General features: G+C 47.7%; 2 protein-coding genes across 2 annotated transcripts in view; one reads left to right on the top strand and one right to left on the bottom strand.

Moving 5' to 3' along the window:
• Positions 1 to 7,816, top strand: part of RECQL5 (RecQ like helicase 5) — a gene marked incomplete at both ends in the record, with an annotated part of 35,323 nt that extends 27,507 nt beyond the window's left edge. The window contains 12 exons of the mRNA XM_079544280.1: positions 534 to 761; positions 1,966 to 2,065; positions 2,567 to 2,603; positions 3,215 to 3,273; positions 3,419 to 3,495; positions 3,918 to 4,011; positions 4,426 to 4,566; positions 4,999 to 5,663; positions 5,846 to 5,924; positions 6,786 to 7,037; positions 7,549 to 7,621; positions 7,716 to 7,816. Coding sequence (XP_079400406.1) covers positions 534 to 761; positions 1,966 to 2,065; positions 2,567 to 2,603; positions 3,215 to 3,273; positions 3,419 to 3,495; positions 3,918 to 4,011; positions 4,426 to 4,566; positions 4,999 to 5,663; positions 5,846 to 5,924; positions 6,786 to 7,037; positions 7,549 to 7,621; positions 7,716 to 7,816 — 1,906 coding nt within the window. The remainder of the gene's footprint in view (positions 1 to 533; positions 762 to 1,965; positions 2,066 to 2,566; positions 2,604 to 3,214; positions 3,274 to 3,418; positions 3,496 to 3,917; positions 4,012 to 4,425; positions 4,567 to 4,998; positions 5,664 to 5,845; positions 5,925 to 6,785; positions 7,038 to 7,548; positions 7,622 to 7,715) is intronic.
• A 2,805-nt stretch (positions 7,817 to 10,621) lies between these two features.
• Positions 10,622 to 27,451, bottom strand: part of MYO15B (myosin XVB) — a gene marked incomplete at both ends in the record, with an annotated part of 25,685 nt that continues 8,855 nt past the window's right edge. The window contains 35 exons of the mRNA XM_079544278.1: positions 10,622 to 10,681; positions 10,966 to 11,106; positions 11,528 to 11,661; positions 12,122 to 12,255; positions 13,045 to 13,172; positions 13,475 to 13,623; positions 13,954 to 14,062; positions 14,332 to 14,409; positions 14,687 to 14,781; positions 14,993 to 15,123; positions 15,333 to 15,409; positions 15,820 to 15,896; positions 16,229 to 16,301; positions 16,541 to 16,604; positions 16,722 to 16,834; positions 17,115 to 17,275; positions 17,885 to 17,996; positions 18,133 to 18,274; positions 18,522 to 18,640; positions 19,098 to 19,216; positions 19,720 to 19,795; positions 20,011 to 20,070; positions 20,618 to 20,727; positions 22,052 to 22,274; positions 22,795 to 22,885; positions 23,013 to 23,202; positions 23,487 to 23,642; positions 23,840 to 23,918; positions 24,385 to 24,639; positions 25,208 to 25,302; positions 25,471 to 25,581; positions 26,514 to 26,601; positions 26,768 to 26,865; positions 27,043 to 27,125; positions 27,216 to 27,422. Of these exons, the coding sequence (XP_079400404.1) occupies positions 10,622 to 10,681; positions 10,966 to 11,106; positions 11,528 to 11,661; positions 12,122 to 12,255; positions 13,045 to 13,172; positions 13,475 to 13,623; positions 13,954 to 14,062; positions 14,332 to 14,409; positions 14,687 to 14,781; positions 14,993 to 15,123; positions 15,333 to 15,409; positions 15,820 to 15,896; positions 16,229 to 16,301; positions 16,541 to 16,604; positions 16,722 to 16,834; positions 17,115 to 17,275; positions 17,885 to 17,996; positions 18,133 to 18,274; positions 18,522 to 18,640; positions 19,098 to 19,216; positions 19,720 to 19,795; positions 20,011 to 20,070; positions 20,618 to 20,727; positions 22,052 to 22,274; positions 22,795 to 22,885; positions 23,013 to 23,202; positions 23,487 to 23,642; positions 23,840 to 23,918; positions 24,385 to 24,639; positions 25,208 to 25,302; positions 25,471 to 25,581; positions 26,514 to 26,601; positions 26,768 to 26,865; positions 27,043 to 27,125; positions 27,216 to 27,422 (4,138 nt within the window). The remainder of the gene's footprint in view (positions 10,682 to 10,965; positions 11,107 to 11,527; positions 11,662 to 12,121; positions 12,256 to 13,044; positions 13,173 to 13,474; positions 13,624 to 13,953; positions 14,063 to 14,331; positions 14,410 to 14,686; positions 14,782 to 14,992; positions 15,124 to 15,332; positions 15,410 to 15,819; positions 15,897 to 16,228; positions 16,302 to 16,540; positions 16,605 to 16,721; positions 16,835 to 17,114; positions 17,276 to 17,884; positions 17,997 to 18,132; positions 18,275 to 18,521; positions 18,641 to 19,097; positions 19,217 to 19,719; positions 19,796 to 20,010; positions 20,071 to 20,617; positions 20,728 to 22,051; positions 22,275 to 22,794; positions 22,886 to 23,012; positions 23,203 to 23,486; positions 23,643 to 23,839; positions 23,919 to 24,384; positions 24,640 to 25,207; positions 25,303 to 25,470; positions 25,582 to 26,513; positions 26,602 to 26,767; positions 26,866 to 27,042; positions 27,126 to 27,215; positions 27,423 to 27,451) is intronic.

Below are 27,451 nucleotides of genomic sequence, written 5' to 3'. Positions count from 1 at the left end.
GGACTATCCCCAGACTGGCCACTGATCATAGAGTCATGGAACAGTTTGAGCTGGAAGGGACCCTTACAAGTAATCTGGTCCCACCCCCTACAATGAGCAGAGACACCCACAGCTCCATCAGTGCTCAGAGCCCTGTCCAGCCTGACCTCGGGTGTCTGCAAGGGTTGGTCATCCACCACCTCTCTGTGCAACCTGTGCCATTGATTGAAATCTGTGTCATCTTCTGATGGCAGATAATTGGCCAATGACACAGAATTAAGAACTGCATATTCCATCCATTCCACCTTTTGTGGATCTCAAAGATCTGAACTCATTTATCAGAACAGATTGACACCAGTTTGTTTTACATGTGGGGAAGTGAAGGCACAGAATCCATAAGCAAAATACCAGGCACAGAAGTCCAGTTTCCTGCTAGTATCGACTTCTCTTTAAAAAAAAAACAGCCAAGTCTTTATCACATGACAACTTGCATTTGAAGGGTGGAGTTCTTCAGCGGAAATAATCCCCAGATCCTTTTTCCTTTTGTCTCCTAGGTGTCGTCACGCTGCCATCGCAAAGTACTTTGGCGATGTCACTCCACCTTGCAATAAGTGCTGTGATTACTGCAAGAACCCAGAGGCAGTGAAAAGGCAGCTGGAGGCCCTGGAGCGCTGCAGCAGCAACTGGAGCAAAACTTGCATCGGGCCCACAGGATCCTCGTGGGACTGCTATGACCCAGAGCTGTACGAAGGGGGAAGGAGAGGCTGCAGAGGTTTTAGCAGGTCTGTACTTGGTAGCTCAAATCCAGCTCTTAGGAGCTATCAGAGAGAAGGGAGCATCTCCCAGCTGCAGGCCCAATCGCTCCTATTTTCAGCACGTTTAGGTGTGATGGCAGTTTCCTGTAGCTTCCTGGCAGCAGGAGCTGGAATTTCATTTTCCACACACTTTGGCAGCCCCGGATCAGATTCATATCCCAAAGAGCCAAAAGCTGTTTTGAGTGACCTAAGCACTGCCTTGCAGAAGGTAATTGGTTCAAGAGACTAGCCTGACATTTGTGAAAGGAGCAAATGGGCACAGCTCTGTTTGGAGTCACAAGGTTTAGAATGTTTAAATTGAGACCAGCATGACAGCAAAGTATGATATGATCCAGAACTCATTCTTGGCTTAGTGCTGCTGTCTTTGGGCAAGCAGTCTGGGGCACCAGTGACAGGACTTAGTCATCACTGTGGATATGATAAACTGCCAGCATCAAATTCTTCTGCTGATTGCTAGATTTTAGTGTTTCCATTGGGCTGACAGCAAAAAGAAGATGTGCAGCTGGAAACATGATTTATTCTGTAAAAAGCTTGGAAGTGTGGAGATGTTCTCCTTGTTCTCCTTGTTCTTTGGCTGGGTTGCAGCCATTGTGCTACTCTGCCATGATGCAAGCTTTCCCGTTTGCATTGCTCATGAAAGTCTGCCAGGATGCACAGTGCTGTCAGCTGGCTTAGCCCTCTGCTTTTCCTTAAACAGCTTCAGACTGCTGCCCTCTTTCTTCAGGCACTTCCAGCTGAGACAGACGAAACTGGTGTACTTGTGACCTAAGCCTGTGTTTGATCTCAGGACCTGAGAGGCACTGCTGGGGAGTGGATGCTATGCCCTTCCTAACTGCTAAGCTCCATGGGCAGTAATAACTGATAGATGGAGTACATGACCCAAAGCAGTGACTGCTCAGCCCTGTGGCAGGGGATGTCAGAGCTTTTGAAATGGAGTCCTCCATTCTCAGAGCACTACTTATCTGCTCCTATTTCATGAAATTAATAAATCCCATGAACACTATGGTCCATGTTGTCAGATGGTGGCGAAACTAAAAGCTAAGAATGGCTCATTCAGAAAGGCTCTGAAATGCATCTTCTCTGTAAGCCCTGGGATGATCCAGGCCTGTGCCCCCCATTAATGCTACATCTACAGAAATGTTTGTGCCTCTTGTTTTATTTCCTTGTCCAGCTATGATGAAGAAAGCAGTGGGAATGGGGATGAAGCCAGTGAAGAGAGTCGGAAACGGGAGTGGGACAATTTCTACAAGAAGCAGATGAGCCTGCGCAGAGTGAGTTGGTGTAGCTTTGTGAGAGATTCACAGGTGGTTTGATACAGTCTTTATGCTGTGTGCTTGTCTTATAGATATAAAGGCGTTCTGGCAGTAAATGAAAGTAAATTATTGCACTGTGCTGTTGCTTGTTCTTTTTTTTACTGATTACCTCTGCATTTGTGACATTCTCCATATGCTGGGCCAATCTCATAATGTGAAGAAGTCCAGCTTGCCTCTCTGCAGTGCTTATCAAGAGGATCCTGTTGCCTGTAGCAACTCTGATAGGAGTAGAAACAGATTTCCCTATTCACCCTCTTGCATATTCCTATAGCAAAGACTAACTTTTGGCTTTGATTCTCATCCTTTGTCCTTCTCCCTATTTTGCTGCCTTTTCAGCACTTTTGTAACTTCAACATTATTTTTCCATGCTACAGGGGTATAAAAATTTGTCTTTTGTGTTTCTAGACCTACATGTGTGTTGCAGGAAATGTTTCACTGATCCCTTTTTTTTTCTTCCAGGGCAAAGAACCAGAAAAAGATGATTTTGTTCCTCCAAGTAAATATTTTTTTATTTATAGTGGGTTCTCCTTGGGAAAAGGAAGCCTTGTATTTTGCAGCTGCATGTAATTTATGTAGCATCAGCACTGGGGGTATCAATCCCTAGGCACAGGGGTTGGGCTTTTGGCTGTGAAAGTTTGGCTGGAGGCAGAGAATCAGAGTTTAGCTTTGGTTGGGGTGAAGATATGGAATGCATCTTCCTGAACTTTCCTAAAAGAGACAAAAAGAAGGAGTGTTCTCTAAGCTGACCTTTTAGGCTATTTGTAAGTGTTTATGCAGAAGTATTAAGTTGGACTACAAGGCAACTTTTGAAAGACTTTGCCATTTGTATCTGTGATACTTGGAACCCTGTCTAGCGACCCAGGTCTTACACTATTCTCAGTGAGTACCTGGTGGTTCATGTTGCTCAGCTTCTCTAGTTTTGGTTGTTTTTTTCTTCCTGGGAGCTGGGGTGCCTTGAGCTGGGGTGACCGTAGTGGTTCTTGGCATCGCTGTGTAAGAAGGAACAGGCCAAGCAGTGCTGAATTGGCCTCCTTGTGAAAGCTGTGGTACTCTTTGTCAGCTCCAGCCCTCCTACAATGCCTTTTCTAAGTGTCTCTTGTGTGGCAGGTGCAGACTGCCCCTTGAAGGATGCCTTCAGCAGAAGAATCTCTAAGCTGACAGTGAAGGTAAGAAAGGCTGTTTAACATGCAGTCTTGCTGATTTGCAAAGGAGAACAAAGATTCTGCCTTCCCTGTTCTTAACTCCTTCAGGGACAGAAGTCCTAGAGGCACTGTGATTTCTGTACATGTCTGAGAATCCTGTGTTTCCTAGGGACGGGAACACTGCTTGAAGATACTGGAAGAAGCTTTGAGTTCCAACCAAGAGGTTCCAACAGCAGTAGGAAAATGGTACGAGATGAAAGAAAAGGGATAGTGTACTGAGTCCCTTTACATAGGGCTTACTCTTCCGCAAGCAACATTACTGCTCTCATGGAATGCCTTTTAATTTGATCTAAGGATGTAGCTTCACTTAACAGCACCTTTCATAAGGATTCCTATGTGTAATTCTGCTAGATCAGCCTGATCACAATTCCTCCTTGTCCCACAAGATGGGGATATTGTACTTCCAAACAGAACAGCTGAACGGGACTTCAATTTAAATCTGTTTTCACACCTTTTCCATTTCCCACCAAGTCACTGCTGCATCACTTAAGACTTAAAGCATCAGAAGTAGAAAACTTTGTACTGTCAGGGAGATGCTTAAGCATTAGTGTTCCCTTTGCAGATGTAGAAGTGTGTCTTGCCAGAAATCACCCCAGCCTGTGTTACAGGTCAGACCCTCATGCCTGTGCGGTGGAGCTGGAGTATGAAGCTTTCAGAACCAGTAAAATGGCTAACTCGTACAAGGCATCTGTGCTAAAGAAGGTAGGGCCTAACGTCTGCTGTTGCTTGCCCTTGCCTCTTAATGTGGTGTGGCTTCAGCTCAAAGGGAAATAGAGTAGTATTTGCGTAGGAGAGGTGAAGGAGAAACTCCTCTTTGCCTTGAATGTCTTCCAGATCTTTCTTCTTGGTTATGTCTCCAGGAGAAACCAGATCTATGTTCATTTTGTATCCTTATTGGCTGCAGCCTATGAGTTTACAAACTTTAGAAACCTATTTATCAGTGCAAGCTTATCCAGGCATCCTCTAGATCTAGCAATAGAGGGAATGGGAAATTCTTCAGACTGTTACTGACAATAGAGAAGTCTTAGTTTAGGTTAGCTGCTTGCCGTAAGTCTCTGAGGATGTTCCAGTTCTTTCTGGCCACTAGGAGTTTGCTTCTATCCTTTTTTTTTTCAGGTAGCAGAGATCAACAAAGCGTCAAAAGAAGGAGAGTTGTTCTCAGTCTTTGGGTCAGGAACTGGAGGCAGCAGCAGCTCGGGAACAAAATCTGAGTCTCCAGCAGAGGAGGATTTCCTCCCTGCATCCCAAGTTTACTCGGTGAGTGAGCACAGATGGGATAGAAGAGATATGGCTTATCTACCTGCTTTTTCATGATTGTTTTAGTTTTTTTTATTGCCATCAGTATATACTCAGACTGGAATTGCTTTCTCTATCCACCTTTTGTTTTTGTAGTAAGAACAACACCATGCTGGTTCCTAATGGAGAACCTGTCTGCAGGCTGTACAATAAATTGCTTTTTTTGATCTTACCAAAGATGCAGTTCCATCCTTACTGTGGAACTATGACTTTAGCCTAATCCATTTCCCTGATGTCTCAGTTGATGGTCATGATGCTGAGTCAATTTTAGAGTCATCCTCAGCTTACAGCTGTATGCACTGCAGTGTATTGTACTCATAAGCTTGTCTCCTTTCAGAGTTCTGCACACAGACCACAAAAGTCATAAATATCTTCTCCTTCCTTTCTCCTTAGTTCAAACCCAAGCGTGTGGGAGCTGGCTTTCCAAAGAAGTCCGGTTTGTTCCAGACAGCTTCAGAACTGCTGAAGATCCAGGAAGACAGTGATACAAAACTTGTCAAAAAAGATTGTCCAAAGAAACAAGACAACAGCAACTGCAGTCTGGAACTGGACACAAAATCCACTGTTTTCCAGAAAAAAAAGCGAGCAACCAAAGCAGTGTGTGAGAGTGCTGAGGTAGTAGTTGTTCTTCCTGAGAAGAAGGAACAGCAAACCAGTCCAGACACAAAAGCTGCCCTTGAGGATAGCTCTGTTAAGAGGACCAAACCCAGCAAAAAGCAGCAAATGCTGGCAGAAGCAGCCAAAAAAGAATCACAGGATATTTCCAAGTTCTTCTCCCTTTCCAAAGGTGGGTCTAAAGCCAAAAGTTGCAGCTCAACAGAGGATGTCAGCTGTACTGCAAGCACACTACCTCAGGTTTCTTCTCAAAGCATATGTCAAGAGAAATCTATAACTCAGGAAAACAAAGACGCCCTTGGAGGAGATGTGACAGGACAGTCCCAGGGGGAGAATGAGGAGCTGGGAGAGACAGAAGGAACACTGACTGAGAGGGAGGAGGACTGTAAGACCCAGCAGGCTGCTGAATGTAAACTCCTTCAGGAAGAACTTGATGCATCGAGGTAAAATCTCCACCTCTCTCCTCTCTGTGTTGCCCTGTTAGTTAGCTGCAGGGCCCTGCCAGCCTGGTCTTGGAAACTGGGAATCCATATTAGATATATAGGCTGGTGAGGAAACTTCCTGCTTTACCATGGAGAATCTGATGGCCACTGAAAATTGTCCTTCTTTCCACTCTTTCCATTAGTGTTGCTGAAAGTGTCACAGAAACTGAACAAGCTGTTGTTGGGGAAGGGCAGAGTGGGAAGCGACAAGGATCAGATGAGGTAAGACTTCAGTGTATGCTGATTTTGACTATTTCTGCTTACCTTGTGCCAAGGTTCTCACTTGGAGTGATTTTCCTGGTCTGATCTTCACCTGATAGCATTATTTACCTGGGGACGGCCCAGCTACAGTTACAGTGGAGAGGAGAACTGTTGATGAGCCTCTTGGTGTCACCCTGCTGCCCCCAGAATGAATGCCAGCAGTTCAGACTGCAGTGAAAAGCTTCTGCTCCACTCTGCTTTGTTTCTTTTCTGTGACTGTACCTTTTGCTGATAACTTGCCTGGGATGAAACTCTCCACCCTTTCTAGATCTGTAACTAACTATATTTAGAAAGTTGCTTTCTCAAGTTTTGGGAACAACCACATCTCAGTGGCCCATGGGACTACTCAGAAGTGAATCATGCACACAGCCTTTCTTGACAGTCAGTCTCTGCTTCTTGTTTTGGCATCCAAGACTGCCTAGGAGCTGTCTGTAATGAACAGTGCTGTTTGCTTCGTGCTTTTTTGTTGTTGAACAGGGCTGTGGCACTTCTGAAGAGGCTGATTCTTCCTGAGGGATGTAATCTCAGCAATCATCCCAGGGAATCTTTTCCTGCCAGCCTTTCCTGTATAAAACAGGGTCTTGCAATTAGCTGCCTTAGTAAGAGCACGAAGAAATAGGTAGTAGCTTTGAAGGGTGTTTTCAAAGCCAGTCTAAGAAAGTATATTATGTCTGCAGAGCTTAATGTGCCCAAGAAGGAGTTGCATAGACTCCTTGCATGGTATTCATGTAGGAAGAGCCTGCAGGATGCTGCAAAGATTCATTTTCTCAGAACACTGATGCAGGAATTGGTGGTTTTGGTTTTCTTCTGTCCCATCTCCAGGATACAGAAAGTCCTGCAACAAAGCGGATGCGAACAGCAGCAAAATCTTCTATTCTGTCCCAGCCAGAAAGCAAAAGTGTGGGTCTGACAAAGAAGAAGGTGACTTTTGATCCAAACTTATTGCAGAGTGATAAAGAAGGAGCCAGCAAGACCATACAACCTGTGGCCAAAAGCATGTCCCTCAAAGAGACAGCAGACATCGTTGTTAAATATTTGACCCCGTTCTACAAGGGTGGCAAATTTGCTTCCAAGGTAGGTACAGCCCAACAACTTCTGTAGCAGAAGGAAACTGCATCTCCCTAGTGATCTGGGGCTCTGAGAAGGGAAATAGGATAATGGTACCACATTTCATTTCCAGGTCATGTCTTTGATGGGTAGGTGCAGCAGTTCCTCTCTTGCAAGAAAGGATTTGTGTGTAATTTGAAGTGGTATCTTGTCAGTCCTGCACTTGTTATTGCTCATGTTTTTGTACTAAACACTAGCAAGATTTTAGGAACTCGTGCTGTGGAGTGACAGCAGATGAAGTTGAGTTTTGGTCTGGTTTACATGATGTTTTCTACAAGGCAACATGTGTGTGCATGGCACACACTACAGGGTCGAGTGAGTTTGCAGGCTTGTAGCAGTCCTGTAGTATAAATCAGTATAAATCTGTGGATGCTTTGTGCTACAGCCAGTCTATGCTCAGGGCAGAACAAATGCAGAAATAAGTCTGGTGAAATTATTGATGTCTCCTTGCTGCTCTTTATCCTCCCCATCCCTGCAGGACCTGTTTAAGGGCTTTGCTCGGCACCTGTCTCACTTACTGACTGAAGATCAGAACCCTGCTCGCAAGACTGGTGAGTTGGCTATCGGGATGCTCGATGAGGTGATGTCTGCAGCAGGGGTACGTGTCTAAGTATCATGTCAAAGAGGGTGCTGCTTCTCTTGCAGTGAAGGAAGAAGCACAGAGACTCATTAAGGAGTTTTTCAAAACACGAGTCAGATGTGAGAGTGAAACAGACTGGCAGGAGCTGCACTGCTTGGAGGGATGATCATTGCATCTTGCTGGCTCTCTTCCTTCTTCCAGCAGTGGGACCAGAAGATATTGAGGAATTTAGCCATGGGGCATTTCAAGAAAATGCAGAAGTGAGTCTTTTTCCCACTGCTCTCTTCTATCTACAATATCACCTTAGCAACACCGATTTCCAGGAAACCAGTTTCTGTGAATTTAGGGAGTGTTTCTCCAAAAACCAGGGAACGAAGGCCCTGCAGACCTCTTGCCAAGAGGCACAAAGTCTCCTTCTCCTGTGTAGGTTAGAGGCTGCTGCCTCAGATGTTTTGCAGTGCCTCCAAGCACTGTTCCCCGCAGCAGTCTGGGATGGTATCACGCTTTCCAAATGGGATTCTGTTTTGGATGGCTCCTCTCCTTGCTCCCCCATCTCTTAGTCCTTATTTAAGTGTTACCAATAGAAGCCTTATGCTACAAACGAGTTCACGTGCTTTTGCTCAGGGCTGCTAATGCTGAACTTCATGGTTGAGTTTTGGATGGAACATTTTTCCTTGGAAGGCAGCAAGGGAGTGTTTTGTTTTAACCCTGCAGGCAATGCTGACTTTCTGAAGGTAGAGAAATTCAGATTATTTTTGTTTGTTTGTTTTAATCCTAAGTTAATTTCTTTTTAACAGTGTCTAGTTCTGCCTGCCCTTTAAACTTCAGTGGTGTTGATCTCTCAGTGTTAACCTCTCCAGCAGTGGCACTAAGGTTGCCAATGCCTTTCCAGCATTTGCTTGTAACCCCTAAAGCCATATCTGTTCCCTGTGCCTCACCCACAGCCCGCAGTACAGAGGGCAATGCTGCTGTTACTACTGGTTAATGTACTGCTGTGGCTCTCAGGTTGACACTGTGATGCCTCTGCTGCTATATTTATATAAAGACCTGAACTGTAGGGTATCAGTGGGCTTGAAATAACCTGATGTTCGAGCACAAGTTCTTTCTGTTGGGTTTTAGTTGGGTTCTGCTTTTTTTCCATGCCTGCAGAGGCTGGTGGCCTCAGGCACTAATGCTGCTAGAGAAATCTGCAGCCTGAGAAGCCATGAAACAGACTTTTGAATCACTGTACTCAACGGATTATTATTTTTATGTGCTGAAGGGTCTGTGCAGAACTAACAATAAAACAATGTTCTAGCAGCTGTGGACTTCTCTTGAAAGATTTTTCTGACTTATCCTATCTCAGGTACATTAAGACTGTGAACGTAGATGCAGAAACTCTTTATCTGAACAGGCAACTGATGAATGAAGGTGAGGTATGGGATGGGTGGGAAGTGTGTGTAGTGCAGACACCTCCCAGGCCTGGTAGCTGCAGGATACTTCAAGCTGAGAACCAGAACGAGAAGAATCTGGAAATGTGTATCTCATGTCTCTTATCTTCAGCTCTGCTCAGCTGAAGGATGAAAGGGATGAAAGAAACTGATACATGATACAACTATTTTTTTAGCTGTTGCCTGGTGGCTTCTGCTTCAGCTTCCCATTAAAAATCCTGTTTCATCAGCCACTTAAGTGGAGTTGCTGTCTCCGCAGATCAGTGCTACAGAGTTCAGCTGCTGCCTGGCTGCATGAACTTTTCAGAAATGTTTTGTGTGAGTTGTAAATCAGAGGACTTCCAAAAGGGCACGTGGCTGTGTGGCATGGAGCTGAATCACAGTGCAGGGCAGTTCTTCAGGTGAGCTGTGCTTTCGTGTAAGGCTGGAAAAGCTCAGAAAGAGAAAAAAGGATGAGTTACTCTTCAGAGATGTTCTCTAGTTCTTTATTTCATGTTGCTGTTCACCAAGCCTTGTGTTGATAAAGAGAGAAGGTGCCATACAGTTCAGCTTTAGCATGGAAGCTCCTGACAGGAAAGTGCTGTGGTTGGTGCTGGCATCAGCAGCAAGCAGCCAGCTGTGCATCATGGCCTGCATTGAACGACCCCAGATCTGGTGCCCAGCCAACAATTACAACCTTTTCCTCAAGCTTTTGCAGTTACCTGCAGGTCAATCATCCCATATCAGAGGTAAAGCAGTATCTGTCATCTCATAGCTTCAAAATATCCATTATGCAATTATTTCATTATAAATCTCCTAAAAATGAAGATACTTATTAGTCCAATAGAATAGCCATAGAAATAAAAATAAATTAAGTGGTTTTGTACAATCCAGGATGCTCTCCTCTACTGTAATACAATTTCCACTTGAATACACTTTCTCCAGGGCATGGAGCCATAATTTGACAGCTGCATGGATACAATTGAGTTCTGTATAGTGGAAGGAAAAATACCCATATAATTATGTCAGTGAGAAATTAACAATAGACCTTCTTACCACTGCAGCTCAATCTGTGCCCCAGCAATTGTATATAATACGTGGCAATTGTAAATGAACACTGATCTGCTTTGCATTGTGATGCTATTTACAAGCTTCTGCTTCACAAACCCTGCTACAGGGCCTCTTGCATATCAATACAGAGAAAAAGCTGGTCTGTGGAAAACAGCAGCAGTCAATTGATAGCCTTGGCTTTGCTTTCTTATGTTAATTAATTCAAAAAGACTTAAAAAACAGTCCCACAGTGCATAGCTTGAAGGCAGTTACTTGCATTTCTTGTGCTGCTGTATTGGAACAAGCCACAAAAAAGCAACGGAATAGAGAGGGTGACTTGTGGTTTGTTCAACCAGTGCAAGTATTGCTTCAAGAAAGAGGACTTAGGCTGAATGGTGGGCCACCAGGTGTGACTTCACAGTCCAGTCCATCAAGAAACATGCCATCGCTTGGTAGCAGTGGTAGAAGCAGCAGAGGTCATGGATGTTTTGGGGAGACGTTCTCCTCAAACTCTAGTGCTGAAAATCTATTTTATCCAGGATGACAATAGTTGTGTGATACATCTCTTTAGCCTGTCAAAACACAAAGCAGTGCCAGTCATTCTTTACTCCGGAAATGACTGCTTCTCATAACAAAATATTCCCATAATTAAGCATCTTCCCGTAAATTACTTCCCACAGTTCAATACCAAGCAGGTGCTGAGACTGAGCTGCTCTTTGGGAATGGGGAAATGCAGTGTCCCCGTTCACCCCTGGGACAGAAGAGAGCAGTAGTGCTGCTCAGAGGCTCAGTGGGACAGTGGAGGGCAATTTCTGGACTGCCTTGAGGAAGCTGTAGTTGAAGGCTGATGTCTCACCTGGGATAGCTCAATCCATAGAGTCTTGGGGCTGGCAGCAGAGCCGTAGTTCAGTTCTATGCCAGGAAGCCCCTGCTCGGAGGTGGGGCGCAGGGTTCTCATCCTCTGCAGCTCTTTCAACGGGATGATGTGGCAGAGCTCCTGTGTGAGGGAACAGAGCCACAGAGCACTCTGGTGCAGTCACTTCAGGAAAAAAACCATCTGATTCTGGCCAAGGAGGATACATCTCTTGAGAGGTGAGACATAGACCAGATCACAGTAATTGCTTGGCTCTACTGCTGTGTCCTCAGAGCTCCTTCTGGACTGGGACAAATAGGACTGTGGCCTATGCTTAGTTTTACCATGGACCATGCTTGTTTGCCTTATCTGTACACTTGCAAAAGAGCAGATGGCAATAGCATCTGTGACATTACTCCCTGACTCTCAGGGTAGGGTTGTTAGAGTGACTGGCTGTGATGCATATAGACACAGCCTCTTCCAGAAATGTGTTCTGCTGAAAGTCAAAGCTAATACCTGAAAGACTTCAGGGATTTGGACCCGAGGGAGGAACTGTATGGCATACCTGGGTGATGCTGTCCACCACAATGATCTGTTCTTTATTCACACCAAAATAACAGGGCACAGGGATTGTGCTGTTACTGACTTTCTCCACCAAGAAGATGTTGTAGCCAAAGAATGGCTGTTTCATCATTTGCTCTGTAAGAAAACAAAAGCTGGCGTTCAGGCAGCAGCTCCCAGCTAGTAATCCACTGCACCAGCCTAAGGTGGTCAAAAGCTTCAGGTATTCCCAAGTCTTCCTACATTAAGAAGGGCAATTCACAGTTTCTCCCACCATTCTTAGGCTCCTGGTGTTCAAGTGCCAGCAGCCTCAATGCACGTTCCATTCTTTTCAGAGCAGCAAACAGACGTGCAGCCAGAATATCAATTAAAGCACAACTCATACAGGATTAGCAGAGTCTTATGCAGGCTTTTACCATGAGGTGGGATTTGGACTATGACTGTCCTGCTTGGAAGCTTGTGCAAGTCTGCAGAGGAAGGCTGTCAGGGAGTTACATATCATGGACCATTCCAGACTCCAGAGATGTTTGCCAGCCCCACAAAGCAGCTTCCATCGCTCTCAGAGTGGACTCCCCAGGCAGATCTCACATCTCCTCACCTATGAACTGGATTTTTGCATCCACTGGCTGGATCGGCTGCATGGTTTGCAGCAGCCTGTCAAGATGGTTCTGCAGAGTCTCAGTGCTGATTCGGGACTGCAAGGACTTTGGTATGTATTCCTTCAGCTCTTCCCTGTGCCAAAAAGTAGAGACTAATTGACTCCTTGCCTGGCCAAAATCAAAATATCAACCAAGGGCAGTTAGAGAGAGGGGATGTGCAACGATTTTCAGAGCAGAGCTGGGGGCAAAGGTGGAGAAAGAGGGAAGAGCCCGACAGGTCATATTGAAATTGAATAATGTGGGAGAAGACATCAGAGATGGTGAGACATTGTATTTCCACAGAGAAAAAAGCTGTGCACCGCCGCCCAGTACACTACAAGAAATCCTTCCTGGAGACAGCAAGAGCTCTTCATGCAAGAACTGTAGCATGGAAGTAGAGTTACAGAGTGTTTCTTTCACAGGGTGTTTCTGAAAAACATTTCACTGTCTTGATCCTCTGCTGCAAACACTACACAGAGTTCCTCACACCCAGCAATTATACGGTTACTCCTCCTGTTGGAGCTGTAAGGGGGTTTGATGGAAGTATTACCTCTTTATCTCCATCTCAGTTACAAGTACAGCTGTAAGCTCATACACTTTCTTCTTGGTACCACATGGCCTAAAGAAATGCATGTGGCACCCGCATGTCCCTGAGCTCAGGAGGAGTCACAAAAGGAACTGTGAGTCAGAGATGCTCACCATCAGGAGCGTGAGTGGGAAGTAAACTTTCTTGGTTACAGGCAGAAGTCAGTCACTGAGTGACGTTAATTAATGACTTATCTTCTCTGGGACTTTCCATTCCTTCATTATCCGGAGAATACTTGCAGTCATCTACTCTTAACCCGTGTGGTGCCAACAGAAACCCTCCCTGAAATAAACATACCTGGAGGGAGCAGAGCTCTTCTGCTCTGTTTTGGCCCAGTGCTGGAGCATAACCAAAACAGCCAGTTGCATCTCCAGTTCTTTACTGTAGCTTATCAGTATCTTCCCTGCCAGGTAGTCCCATTGTACCTGAAAGCACCAGAAGGAGGTCCAGGCAAGTCTGGGCAGTGCAAGACTGCAGAGACCCACATCCTGCCTTGCAGAGAGCTCATGCTGATCACTCTAAAGCAAAGGCTTGTTGCATTTGGGGAAATTGTGCACAAACCACATCTGGAACAGTACAGCCCATAGGCTACGTCCTCCCTAGCATCACTTATTAGTCATGCCCAGAAACAGCATACAGAGCCAATCAGCCCTCCCACTTCTTCAGCTGTCTTGGAACACTCACACTGGCCCTCTCATTAAGTGCTCCCACCATCTTCGTTGCCTACCTGGCCGTAATGGATGTCAGTATAGATTTTGTCCTCAAAGTGCAGAGGTGTCTTCCAGGTGAGCCTGCGTAAACTCAGAGTGACCAGCATGTCTTCGAGCAAGTAGTCATGAAGGTATTCCTCCATTCTTATTGGCCTCACAATTTTATCTACATATTTATGCAGAGAAAGAGTCATCACTCTTGGTGCTGAGGCAGCGGGTTGAGCTCCACAGTCTTGCAAGGAGCAATCCTGCACACCTCTGTTTCACCCTGCCCTTAGCAGCTCCCAGCATCAGCCATCCCAAAGGGATGCAGCCCCATGCAGACATGCACCACTTTCAGGAAAGAGCAATTCTGGCCCTGAGAAGGCGCAGTCTCTAACAGAGGTTAACTGCTGAAGATCCCCAGAGCCAGCAAGAGTTGGGAAATTATTTGAAACAGTCCCTGCTGAAGAAAATGCTTTAGGGAAGAAGCTAGAGCTAGTCTGTCTTTACTTGCCATTTTTATCACTGGTGCTCCTGATGGCAAAAAGAGCAAATTCCTGAATCTCTTCCTGCTCTCCTGCCCCCATCTGCTCACAGATCTCCTGCACGAGCTCCTTGGCCACCTGAAGTGAGGAAAGAAGCAAGTAAATACTGCAGCCAGGTAAGCTCAACTCAGCCCCAGAACAGGTGGAGCGCAGCAGTACAGCTCTGGCCACAGCACAGAGAAGCAGGCTGGATATGGCATTCCAGGCTGCTGCAGGGATTCCTGGGAAGGATGTGGGAAACCACCAGAGCACTGTGGGAAGCACAGGCCAAAGGTCTGACAAATATGGGAGTTCCCTGGTGTGGTTCTGAGACCAGACCAAAGGAGAGATGCAAAGCAGAAACTCACAGTGAATGTCCTGATGTGGGTGATGTATTCCACACCTCCAAACATCAGCACCTCCAGCCGGCGGGCACTGCGCCCCTTCTGCAAAGGACAGTGACACACAGTGACACACATCAACCCCGTAATCCTTTCTCCTTCTTCCCTCCTCTCATCTCACCTTACATTGCTAGCCATCATTCCTGACCCTTCCCTACCCACTCCATGGCATCTCGCTTACATCTCCCTTACAGACACATGCCTGATTCCCTCTGTTGGAGCACTAACCAGCCCTGCTACCCATCTCTTTCATACAGCACCTGCTGCCAAGCCCCTGTCCTCCCTCCCTTCCCAGCATCCCAACCCCTCTGCCCATCAATACCAGCAGTGCCTCCATCTCCACAGGGAAAAGAAGGTGGCGACGGCCCCCATACATGAAATTTTTCCGCAGGTTGCTCTGACAAGTCCTGGCTATTTCTGTAGGAAAAGAGAAAAAGCTTCATGGGCTGAGAGCTAAGCATTGTCTCCTATAGTTTTGAGTCTTCTTGGCTACTTTTAATTTAATTTAATCCATTGCCAAGAATGAGGAAACTGTGTGCCCATCCGGATCCTTCCTTCTTCCCTTGACACAGGGCCTTAGTAAACCCAGGGCAGCCATTTGTTTCACGGGACACAGGCACAGCCATACCGTGGTGGGTGCTGGATGGGTCGCTGCTGGCTTGCTGCAGAAACTTGGTGGCATAGGGCATCAGGACGTTAGAAGGGAGGAAGAAGCCAGTGAGCAGATTTAGGAGCAGCCAACCCTGCAGCACGCTCTGCCTGTGGGACAGAAAGAACTGTGGAGTGAGACGATTCCTGCTGCACCCAGCTGAAAGTGAGCCTCTGCCCTTCTGCACGCCAACAGGAGGTGGCAATGAACATGAGGTAAAGAAATGAAGGGGTACCCCCCCACCACCCTGTGCACACAGCAAGGCACGCAGATCCCCTCCATGCATGCATGAATGGGAACCAACCGTGCTGCTACTCACTGGTTGGGGTTGAGAGTGACCTGTTTGATGACCTGGCAGTAAACTTCGTCATGCAAATTCTCCTTCTCCTTGCACAGCTGCATTCAAAGGGGAGAAAACAGCATCAAGGAGGGGAAGAGAACATCGGAGAGGTTCCAGCTCATCTCCATGCCCTTCTGCTCCCAACTCCTGAGTTTTGCCAGGAAATCCCAGACTCGCAGTATGGCTTTAAGCTCAGCCTTCACAACATCTGCTCTGTAGTGCTATATAGGCCCAAAGAAGAAGGCAGGTTGTGCTCTCATCCAGACTGTGATGCCTAAGAAAAGCATTTACAAGTGCAGATAGAAACACGCCCTCTTCCACGTGATTTTTAGTTGGCCTCTGCTTCAGTTCCTTTCCTCACACAGGGCTCTGCATTATGGCTTTCCCTGTTCTCCCTTTCCTGAAAGGCCTTGGGCTCTCATTCCCCCTGGTGCTTCAGCAGTTTGCCCAGGGAAAAGTCACAGACCTGAAGGATTTCGTAGACGCAGTGAGCATCATCCTGGTTCTTGAGTTTTGCTTGATCTCCCATGAACCGCATCAGAGCTGCAAAGCAAAGGACAATACTTGAGTGTAAGCAGTGATGATCCTGCCATGGGGCTAGAAAATGCCCCAAAGGCCCTTCTGCTCTACAGGCCATTACTAGGCAGCACTGGACAAGTGGTTCATGAGCCCAGGCAGTGTGGGTTCTTGGACATTTTGCACTCAAGGCAAGGAGCATTTTGTTGGATGCTTTCAGCAATGACAGTGGTAGTTACTAACAGCAGAAGTGCATTAGGAAGTGCCCTCTTATTTCCTTTCACTGTTGTCTATGTGTAGCCACCAAGAGCATCCATTCATCCCCACTGAAGCCCATTTTGTCCTTGGGGGGCACTTACTCATGAAGTTCTTTGTTGCAAGCTCATTCAGTTCGCTATCAGAGTACCGGAGCAAAGACTCCTGGATTGGAACCTGCAAGGCCCGAACACAAGGGTGAGCTGAGGAGGCAGACCAGCACAGAGCTGTGCTGTAGGCTTTGCAGATGACAACAGCTCCCAGTATCTTGCAGGCAGCATTGACAAGTAGGGGTCACCTACTCCTCTGCATAGTGCAGCCAAAAATGTCATCTGTTTTTGCCACGTCAGAGCAAAACTAGAGGCAGTGCTGGAGCTGGGATTCTGGCTGTTGCCATGGGGAAAGCATGGGCTCACCTTGGTGTACTGGACCATGTCAGCTATAGTCTTCTTTTCAGCAGGTGTCCCCTTCAATTCCGTCCTAGCCAGATGAAGAGAACATGAGCCAATCCAAGAAATACCCCCAGAAGTGTCTTGCTGAGTGCCAGGCTACACACATCCAGTGTATGCCTGCTGAGGAAGAGCACAGTCTACTCACATGAACTGAGCCTCTCGGAAATAGGCAGCGGCGAAGTCCATCATGGTGTAATGATCACCAGCAGGGATTGACATGGTGCTGGAGTGCTCTGATATCAGGCTGGGAACAGAGGTCTGCAGGGACATGCACCAAACTCACCCTGAAAGGTCAGCTGAGGAGCTGCAGTGTGTATTCCCTTCTCCTGCTATACCTGGAAAGGTCTCATCTGTTTGTGATGCCGTCCCTCCCCACATACTCTCAATGGTATTTGAGCACCTTTGTCTCCAAGAATTAAGCAGTCATCTTCTTCCTCCTTAGCCACAATGGTCAGACACTACCAGGGCCATGGACCTATGCTGGCAGGTCCCACAGAACACAGCCAGATCCTCTAGCAGTTTTCCAAGGACAACTCACCTCCCTGTTGGTGTTCCTGCTATCAGAGGAAACTTTCCTGCTCTTTTGCAGCCCTCCATGTCTGTTCATGCTGGCGCTGAGGTAATCAGGGGCTGCAGCCAATTGCACTAGGCTGGTAGGGAAAATACCGGAGCGGCCACCAGTGGAGCCAAACTGCCAGCCTGAGGAAATGGGAGAGAGTTGGGAACCATGGCAGGTGCAAACAGAACCAAGCAGTAAGGCCTCCTACTGGCAAAGGCAGCATCAGCCCTTGAATAGGCTTGGAAAGACCTCTCAGATCACCAAGCCCAACCCCAGCTCATTCCAACCGTACTACTAACCACATTCCCCAGTGCCACATCTCCATGGTTCTTGGACACCTCCAGGCACTGGGATGCCACCACTCTCTGACCAGCCTGTGCCAGTACCTCACCACCTTCTCAGAGAAGAAATTTTTCCTACTGTCCAGCTTGAACCTTGTCCCCTGGCACAACCTGAGCCCATCACCTCTCATCCTATCACCATTACCAGGGAAAAGAGGCTGAACCCCACCTCACTACCACCTCCCTTCAGGGAGCTGTAGAGAACATCCCCTATATCTGTGATGGAAGGAACGATGAGAGTCGCAGTCAGAGAGCAGCAGAGCTGAAGGTTGACAAAGCCAGCACTTAACAGCTTGCTTTCTTCTGGTTTACTCAACAGTAGCCTATAGTGCTTCTAGGCTCTGTAGGTCCAGCAGGCCCTTCAACACAACCCCCACCTTTCCCATCCAGTTGAACATATCCCCTCACCTGGCTCCAAGCCTTTCATGGGCAGGAGCTGGATCAGGTCACCCTTCTTGAAGCTGAGGAGGCTCTTGTCATCTGTGACATAGCTGCGCAGAGCAACTACGTAGTTGGTATCCTGTGGAAAAAGCAGTGGAGAGGTCAAGTCCTGTCCCCAAAATGGGAGGGACTTAGACTACACCACCCCATGGAACCTGCCAGGTCCATATAGGAAAACACCTTCACTGACAGCTGCTCTGCAGCTGCTTCCTCACCTGCCTTAGCTCCTGGATGAAGAGTTCCACCATGGCCTTGATGCACGGAGCCTTATGAGAGTGCAGTAAGAGCTGCTCCGACTTCAGAGAGAACTCCAGGGAGTTGCTGTCCTTCAGCTCCACCGAGAACACATCTGCAAAGCTGAGAACACAGCCAGCACATTCAGAGTGCTTCTGATGGAGCGAGGGGATGCTGATCATGGGATTGGGAGCTTGGTTCCCAGTATATATAACAGGCAAAGTGCAAGGTAGGAAGGAAAGGGAAAGAGTGAAGTCACTTGAGGGAGGGTCAGTGAGTCACCACAGGTCTTGGACAACCATAGACATGGAACAACCATAGAAATGCTCAGCTCACCCTATCGGTCTGCCCACATCATCCTTCCGCTCACCTGTAGCTGCAAAGGATCTTCAGGTGCTCAGGAGCATAGGCAGCTCCTTTCACCACTTTCAGCAGCCTCAGGCCTCGGTGGGAAACACCCAGGATCTGGACATCACTTCCATTTTCACCCTGTGAAAGAAGAGCAGCAGTGAGCACCAAAAGGCTCCTTCCCAGCCAGACAGGATGGGGAAAGAGCACCATGTGCAATGAAGGAGGTCCAAGGCTGACAGAGGTGTCAGACCTAGCAACATTCTCAAAGGTGTTTGGAAAACAAAGATGGTGAGGAAAGGGAGACAGGAGAGCAGGAGTGTGAGGATGCAGAGAGGCAGGTGGGAGAAGTGGGGGACAAGGCCACCAGTGACTGCATCTAAGCAGGTGGCCTAGGAAACAGAGAAATGGTTAGGGCACCAGAAGGATGTAAATGGGCATGGGAGGAGAAAGAGGAGAAATGAACAGGAAGTGCAGGAGGTTGAGTGGAGTGGGGCAGATGAGGGAGAGAAAGGCAGGGCACAAAGAGACATCCCAGGAGAACCAGAGGTACGCAGCCACAGCAAATCTGGGGTCTGCTGAAATGATTAAGACTCACTTGAACTGGGAAAAGGCGGGAGAAATAGTTAGCCCAGTTATCCCGAGCAGCCACCACGATCCTCTTCTTTATCCCATCCTCCTGAATGGACTGAGCATCATTGCCAACCTGCAACGCCACTAGGAGGGATACAGCAAGGCAAAGATGGTAATGCCTCCCTCTGCTCAGGGATCTTGTTCCTACTGTCCCCACCCAGTGACCATGGGGCAGCAAAGAGCACACAGAGCTGAAAGGACACCATGGTGCTAACCAATGTAACTTGCACATACGAATCTACCAAGTTTTTTCCCACCCACCTCCATCAAGCTCATGTCAAACACAGCTGGATTTTGAGACAACTCAAAACCCAATCCCTGGCCCTCAGTTTCCTCTCCACCAAAGAGATACAAATCATAATTAAGTTCTTCTAGCTGAGAGAGATTTCAGAGCCATTTTCTATGCATTTGGAAGAGACAACCATCCCTACAGCGCACTGCACAGCACACACAGTGTTCTCTCTTGCTGCAGTGACAATTCTCCTCTGCCCTAAGTCCTTCTGGAAGGGCACAGAGAACTCTTCCTCCTTTGCAGCTGGATGCTGTGATGGGTGCATAGAGGAAGGTGGGACAGGGCTGCTCATTACCCAGCAGGTCTTTCATCTTGCGCTTCTCCTCTTTGGAAATACGAAGGCAGGAATCAGAGAAGGTGTCACGTATGATCTGCAGAGAAGGGAAACAGAGAGGCTTCTATGGAAAGGCTGCCACTGTGTGTGCTGGGGCTGTTAAAAAAGGCTGAGTCTCAGAGAGAAAAGAGCAGGGCCTTGACTAGAAGGACCTGGAGAAAGGACTAATACCTCTAAGTGAATGTATGTGATGTAATCATGCAGTGCAGTTATGAAGTCTCCAAACAGACACAACCCTGAGTCATACATTACCTGTTCACACAGCAAGTTCAGACAATAAGGGTGACTGAAGTTTTCTTTGGGGTAAAACACCTGCAAGAGGAGGATAAAAACAATAATGATGTGATGTATGTTTACAGCTGCAGCAGAAATGGAGGTGCTTTGTAATCCGTATTCCCTCCTGCCAGGATTGAATCTCCATGTCTGGGCAGGGAAGGGAGAGAGGGAGCGTGAACAAAATGACCAAATGTGAGCAGGAGTGAAGGATCAAAAGTGAAGTGGTGAGATCGTGGGATGAGCTGGGGTCAGCTCAGCACACCAGATTTTACATACATTTGTACTGTTTATATAGGAAAGCTCCAGGTAACAACAGATTTACTTTATTTGTCGATATCTTCGTGCTTTAGAGAGGAAAGGAAGGACAGGAAAACTGAGACTCATGAGTAAGGCAAAGTAGGAGCTGGAATTCCTTGGCTATCAGATGGGTTCATGACTCCCAGCTCACGTGTGATGTGATCTCCTCTCCGAAGTATCTCTGTGCTGTTACATCACTCTGGTTACACGTGACAGAAAGTGATTTTAACCAAACGTGGGATCACTGCCCTCCCCCTACAGCCAGGACTCAGCTAACAAACCTTACCTCTTTGCGCAGAAAGATTTTCCAGGGAGGGTTGAAGTAGGAAAAGCTGACACCAGCAGTTAGCTTATACAGCTGGGTCTTGATCCCATCATCTTCTGTTACAGTAGAGCCTGGGTGGGAAGAAAGGGCAGTGAGGAGAGGCTTTGCTGACAACAGGGTCATCTGCCATTGATCTACCAAGAGAAAGGTACAGTGCCACGTGCCTGACTGAACATTTGTGTAAGGAACCCTCCTGAAGATCAGTGATCAGCTAATGCGAATGCACAGAACAGTCAGCATACAACTCATAGCATTTCTGATTGCATGGATACTATTGCAATAGCCACACAGTTCAGTGCTCATACCAGAAACACTCCAGAGATCGGGAGCACGCAGCATCCTGGCAACTGGGTGCCCCTGTACTGAAGCTGAAAGACGTGGCCCCACTTTATGTCATTATAAAGGCTGCTGGAGGGTTCAAAAACTGTTAGAAGAACTGTCCTGAGCCAGCAGGCTGTAAAATTCTAGTACAAGGCAGCAGTACTTACACTGGATTTTGCTCTCTGCAGGAAATCTGTTAAAGTTAGACATGGTTGGAAGGCAACTATTCAAAGGCATTTCTCTATGAGATTAGGAATATCTCCATTTAAGCAGTCACAACTTTGCAACTTCAGTTCATAGACGAACAAGAAATGCGGAATATATTCAGCTGTTTTCTTTATCCCTATTCAAAAGAACATGGGAATTTTCAGGCTAACCCTGTTACCTAGAATTGCTTTCACAGGATTTATTGAATGTCCATCTTCTAAAGCAAATGGAGCAGGAAACAGGACAGTTCTTTTATAACAGGGCAGCTGCTGCAGATTGGAGTCCAGTAATGTGCTTGGACTGATTGTTCTTTACACATTATAAAATGTGATGCTGATGAGCATTTTGTGCTTGAAACACTTTGGTGTATGCGCCCCAAATAACACTTCCTTGTTCCTCAGCCTGTCTTAAAGGGCTCTCCAGAGGCTCTAGAGTCTAAAACACCTGATTTTCCATTCCTCCCTTGTCTAAAGTCCAGCCATTTACTTGCAGCTTTGATAAAGGAACTATGCTTCAAGTAGGCAATAAAATATCTTATGGACTGGACCTTGATCGAGCTGTAACCCAAAGGTCCCTTCTGTTTTTAGGTCCATTTTTCATCTAGCCCTTCTTTCCTTTGTCATTAACACCTGACATCCTGCACTGCACTGGGAAGGGAAGAGTTAGAGCTGGGGAGGGTCTCAGAGTGCAGGACCAGACTCAAATTATAGTGACAGTCTATAGTTTGACTGTCACTGTAGTTTGTGACTGTTCAGCCTTTGACCTGCTGGCAAGAGACAGCTCACGCTGTGACTCTCCCAGGCTGTTAGGCTGAATCTGCCCTCGTTATCTGCTACCAAATCCCAGTTGGGTGATGTCAACACTCACCCTTTGATGAGATTTCCTGCAAGCCTTGGTTCCCAGGAGGAAAAGAGGGGGGCAAAGGTGGGAGAACAGGAGGGGCTGGGGAATCTGGTGGGGTACTTGATGGCTCCCTGAAGATGGACAGCAGAGGTATCTGTTTCTCCTTGATAGAGATGGAAGTTGATTCTGGCTTGGGCTTGGTGGGTGGTGGTGTCCCTTTGGGCTTCTCTTGAGGCGGCGGGGGTGGCTACAAGACAGCAAAACCATTTGACAGTTACTCTCTGCATCACTGTATGCTGCTGTTAGAAATAATACCCAGGGTAGCAGCCCAGCCCTGGGAGCAGCATCTGTTGGAGCGGGGATACCAGAACCTTTAAATCAGCACACGATCTACAAATAGATTAAGATTAGGCAAACAGAGGCACAGAGAAATGAGTATTTGAGACACGAGCCTCCAGCTGGGAAAAGGAAAAAAGACATTGATAGGCCAAGATCATGGGGCCAAATATGGGGAATGTGAATTGTTGCTTCCAAATCAGTCCTAAACATTCTGCATTGGAACTTACTGCAGCAGAGCCTGTTCTCCAGGAACTCAATGGATGTTACAGATTGGAACCTGAGATGGACAGCACTATGGTGTACGAGTTCACAGAGAACTATTAGTGCAGTAAGAAATCAACTGGCTGCTACCATACCGCACTCAGCCTGCTGGAGGTTGGATACAAAGGACCTCTCTGCTGGGGTGATCAAGGACAGAAAGCACTCACTGATTTGGGAGAATTGAGATTCATCATCCCCAGCTTGGCCAAAGCCTCATTTTTGGGGTCATTCCTCTTCATAAATGGCTTGGACACTCTCCTGCAAGACAAAGGGATCAGAACAAAAGGGAATTGCTTGAGCTGCAGCAGGGTTGTCACCGCAGTGGGGCCATATGGCAGAGCTGGGATGTGGTGCCTTTCATCTTGGGTGGCTCCCACTGTCTCACCTGGCAGGCTCAATAGGCTGGGGCTCGGGGGCTGGCCTGCTCTGGTACATTTTGATGATGTTACGGATCTCCCGGCTTGGTTCAGGTCGAGACTCAGGGGCTGAAGGTTTCACTACTGGTGGTTCCTTCCTTGCTTTTGGTGTCTGTTTCTTCGGCTTTGGCTCAGGAGGTGGCAAAGGGGCAGCAGGAGCTGTTGGGGGTGAGAGCTTTAACCGACAGACCAACAAAAGCATGGGAAAAATCCCTTTGTCTCATTTGAGTCTCCCACTCTTTCACCTCTGGGCTGACCATTCATGGCCTTTCCCAGCCCCACTTTAGGATCCCACTTTCCAAAGCACAGGACTTTCTCCTCTGCTGCCGAGACTCCCAGAAGAGCCAAATCTCTCCTCTTCTGGGTATATCCTGGGCTGACACCCACTCCTGGAAAGCTCCTGCTTCTCAACCTGCCTGGGTCTCCACTCAGCATCACCTTACCTGCCTCTGTTTTAGGGCTGGGTTTCTCTTCTGTCATATTCTTCTCTTTCTCCTGTTCTTTTTTCTCCCCTTCCATCTCCTTTGGCTGAGGATTTGCTGGAGGTGTCCAGGTTTTGGAAGGCACCCTGACTTTCTTCACTAGGATCTTTTGCTCTCCTACACAGAAAGAGGCTTGTTAATCTCATAGCCAAAGCTTAGCATTAATGGCATGGTTTCAACTCTTGTAACAAGAGATGGGGCTGCCCGTGACCCCACTCAGCCTGGCCTTGGATGCCCAACACAGCTGCTGCACCTGGGAGGCTGCAGAACAGGGTGTTATGATAAGTAAAATTCCCAAAGTGGTCGACACTCACCCATCTTCTGAAAAAAAGCTCTCTTCTGCTGGAAAGTTTCCGGAGGATAGTCATCATCTTCACTGCTGGAGTCATAAACCTGTAGGCAGTTCACAACATAGTTAGTACCAGCCAGCATACCTCCATAGTTCCCTTAAAGTCAGCAGTGATCTTCTCTAGGTAGGTTTGGACTCATCCAAAACTTGCTCTAGTCTGGATGTGTCCCAGGAGGCCAGTTTCTGACCCAAGGAATCATCAACCCAGTTCAGAGAAAGAGGGGTGTGTTACAGCCCCAGGACAACCTGCTGAAAGATAAAGAATGAAAAGTGATGAATTTTCATATGGACCCCACTGAAATTCAGATCAGCAGTGAATGCACTGCAGCCAAAACTCCACAGACCTAAGTGTAACCATTTCTGACCCTGTGTCTTAAAGATTCAGCAAGTGGAACTTGAAAGGCAAACATAACTCTCAGCTCTCCTCTCTGCCAAATCAATGCCAGGCTGGAAAGGGAAGCAAAATAAATGCAGAATGTGGCATCTGAACCCACTGCTTGTTTCTCATACCGGTCTTTCTGCCTGAGCTGGTGGCTCTGGAGCCTTTGGTGGTGGTGTCACATCTTGGTTGCTGGGAGACATCTTGGGTTTGGGGGAAATGGCTGGGGCTGGGGCTGGGGCTGGGGCTGGGGCTGGGGCTTGGCTTCGTGGTGGGCTTGAGGCTCTTGGCCTTGAGCTCTCAGGAGGCTGTTGCCGCCACTGCTGTCGCTGCTGCTGCTGCTGTTGCTGGGAAAGATTCATGGCTTGAAGGGTCATCTGCTGAGCCTGGAAGAAGGAATTGCAGCAACCATGAGCTCTAGACTACGCAAAAACATCAACCATCAGCCAGGCTGTCCTACTTTTGATTAGTAGTCATAGAACACCTACTTAATCCACTGCAAATATCCCAAATGTTGTGTACAGAGCAGCCTTGCCCAGGGTGTCTACTCCTACCTGGCCAGGCACACACAGATCCTGACTGTACAGATAGCCTGGGACATCCACACACTCAGAAGGCTTTGTGTAGAAAGCAGAATACTGCAGTTCTGCATCTTTTGTAAATCCCATTTTAAAAACATTTGGGACTTACAACTGATCTTGTTGCTGCTACTCATTCACGTGTAGCACCTCGATGTTCCCACGGACACTACAGGCAAAAAGGGGATCCCTAGTTCTGCAATCTTCAATAACCACAATGTTATATATCAAAACCTAACTTTGTATACCAAACCCCAGAGCTACAGAGCAGGCCTAAGCCAGAAGGGGAGCATGGCTAGCCTCTTTACAGCACGTACACCAGTGCATTCTCCTTCTCCTGTTCCGGAGCCTCTCCCACCCAGTCCCTTCCACTCACCATGAGCATGGCTTGCTGGTTGATGAAGGCTTGCTGTTGTGCTGCCAGCTGACTGGGGTCTACAGTGGGCACCACGGGCTGGGGCATGTACATGGCTGTGGGAGACATACATGTCTGCAGATACCCACAGGCAATTGTTCCCCATGGTGCCTGAGCAGCAGCATGGAGCTGAGTGCTCACTGTGCACTCTGCCTGACATGCAAACATACAGGCTTTGTGAGGATGCCCACCTTTTCATCCTCTTTCCAAGAAATTGTGATTACCTGGCATAGGGGCAATCCCACCAGCCCCTGGCATCATGGCTGAGGCAGCTGGCATCCCCATCATCGAAGGCATGGGCTGGTAGACTGGTGTTTGCATCATTCCAGAGAAGCCTAGAGAAAAAGGCCACATGCACAGGACTTTTGGGGAATCATAGATTGGGAAGGCCCTATCAGTCCCACCAAACACATCACATTGCTTGGAGCCCCCGGGTTCTCTCACCCTTCACTAATTATAAGGACATGCAAATGGTTTCTCTCTTCATACACATCACAACACACAGCAAAATTCAGGTAGACAAAAGAAACCAAAGAGAAACATGCAGCTCGTGAGGCTACAGCAGGATAGAGACCTTGCTTGTACAGTGCTGCTTAGGTCACTGCATCCTTCCTGGCTAAGCACCTTCTGTATGATTACAGAGAAGGCTTTCCCTTGAAGGATGGTCAGAGGTCTCTGGGACTGCCACGTCCATGTGGGTCTCTTTGCAGCAGGTAGCTGCTAAGATGCAGAGCTCCTGGACCTCCACACACTCACAAGGTACCCTGAGTGGGATTGTGATAAAGGATAGAAAGGAAACCAAACACATACACCAGAACCTCTACAGAGCTCAGACTTACATGGAATAGACAGAAATGATGGAAAAGTCTGAAAAGAAGCAGTAAGAAAGATTAATACCCTTCAGTTGAAAAAAAGCAGCAGTTACTTTGGGAAAGCACGTGGTGAATTGCAAGAGAGCACATGACTTATGGGGACTGAGCACTGGGAAGAGGTGGCTTGGGTCAGACAAAAGTTGCTTCTCGCCTTGACCCCTGGAACAACTCAGGAGAAAAATTAAAAGGTGGCAAGCTGAGCTCACCTCTTCCTCAAAGCATCTCTCCCCCAGCAGCTGGGAACAAGTGCAATTTCTGATGACCCAGGCTAAACTCAAATGCTTTTTTTCAACCAGCTGAACCCACGCAGTAACTAACATTTGAGGGATTCCCTGCGTTGTGCTCACTGGAGCTTATCCACATGTGTTTCCAGCTGCCCACCTCCCCTTACAGACCTGTGGAAGGAAAGATTCCTCTCTGTGTGGGTCCGATCTTTCCACCTCCCTTCATGCGCCTGGTCAGGCTTTCTCTGTTGTCCAAATCCTGCATCAAGAAAAAAACAGCACTGTCTGAGCTCAGACAGACAGACTTCCCAGTAAAATGCCATCCAAAGGCACGTCTGAGCTGAGCAAAGGCAGAGTGGATGGCCAGAAGGAGTCATGGGGAGAGGAGAGCTGCAGAGAATAAGAGAGAACATCAGAGGACTCACTGGTGTCCTGGAGCCCTGATGTAAGACGGGGCTGAAGAGATCGTCCACATAGTGATCCAAACCTCCAGGGGTCACCGTCTCATCTCTGATTCCAAAATCTAAAGGTGGAGAGGAAACCGGTGATAAGGCAGGTAAGGAACATTTCCCCTCTCTTCAGACCCTATTAGTCAAATTTTGGAGTGGAACCCATCGAGAAGATTTTCCCCCATCTGCTCTGATTCCCTGGATGGGGCACAGGTGACTCAGCGCTGTGCAGTGTCCCAGCAAGAGCTCACCTCGATGGGCACTGCTGGGCTCCGGGGGCAGTCTGGGTGGGGGGAAGGCAGGGGCCTGGATGCCTGGGGCAGGGGGAATCCTGCTGGAGGGGAAAATGAGATGAGAACAGCACAGAGAATAGGCAGTGGGCAATAGGGACACCAGTGTGGGGCAGGAGGATGAGGTGACTCACAGATCCAAGGCAGAGTTATGGAGGAAGTTTCTGTCCCTTTCAGGAGCAATGGGGTATCTCTGTGAGGACTCAGAGGGGCTGTTGGGGTTGCTGGCCTCCTCCATCTCTCCAATGAGGTCCAGCACAAAGTCACTGCCCAATAAATCCTGCCACATGTTGCCAGTTAGCATGGAGATGGACCACCCTCGAGACCTCTTATCACAGCCCCTGGTAACAGGGAAAAGGAGAGAAAAGGT

Source organism: Tetrao urogallus (genome assembly GCF_951394365.1).
Source record: "Tetrao urogallus genome assembly, chromosome: 18".
Taxonomy (NCBI): domain Eukaryota; kingdom Metazoa; phylum Chordata; class Aves; order Galliformes; family Phasianidae; genus Tetrao; species Tetrao urogallus.
The sequence above is the reverse complement of the archived record's forward strand: the minus strand, read 5'-3'. Positions and strand labels throughout refer to the sequence as shown.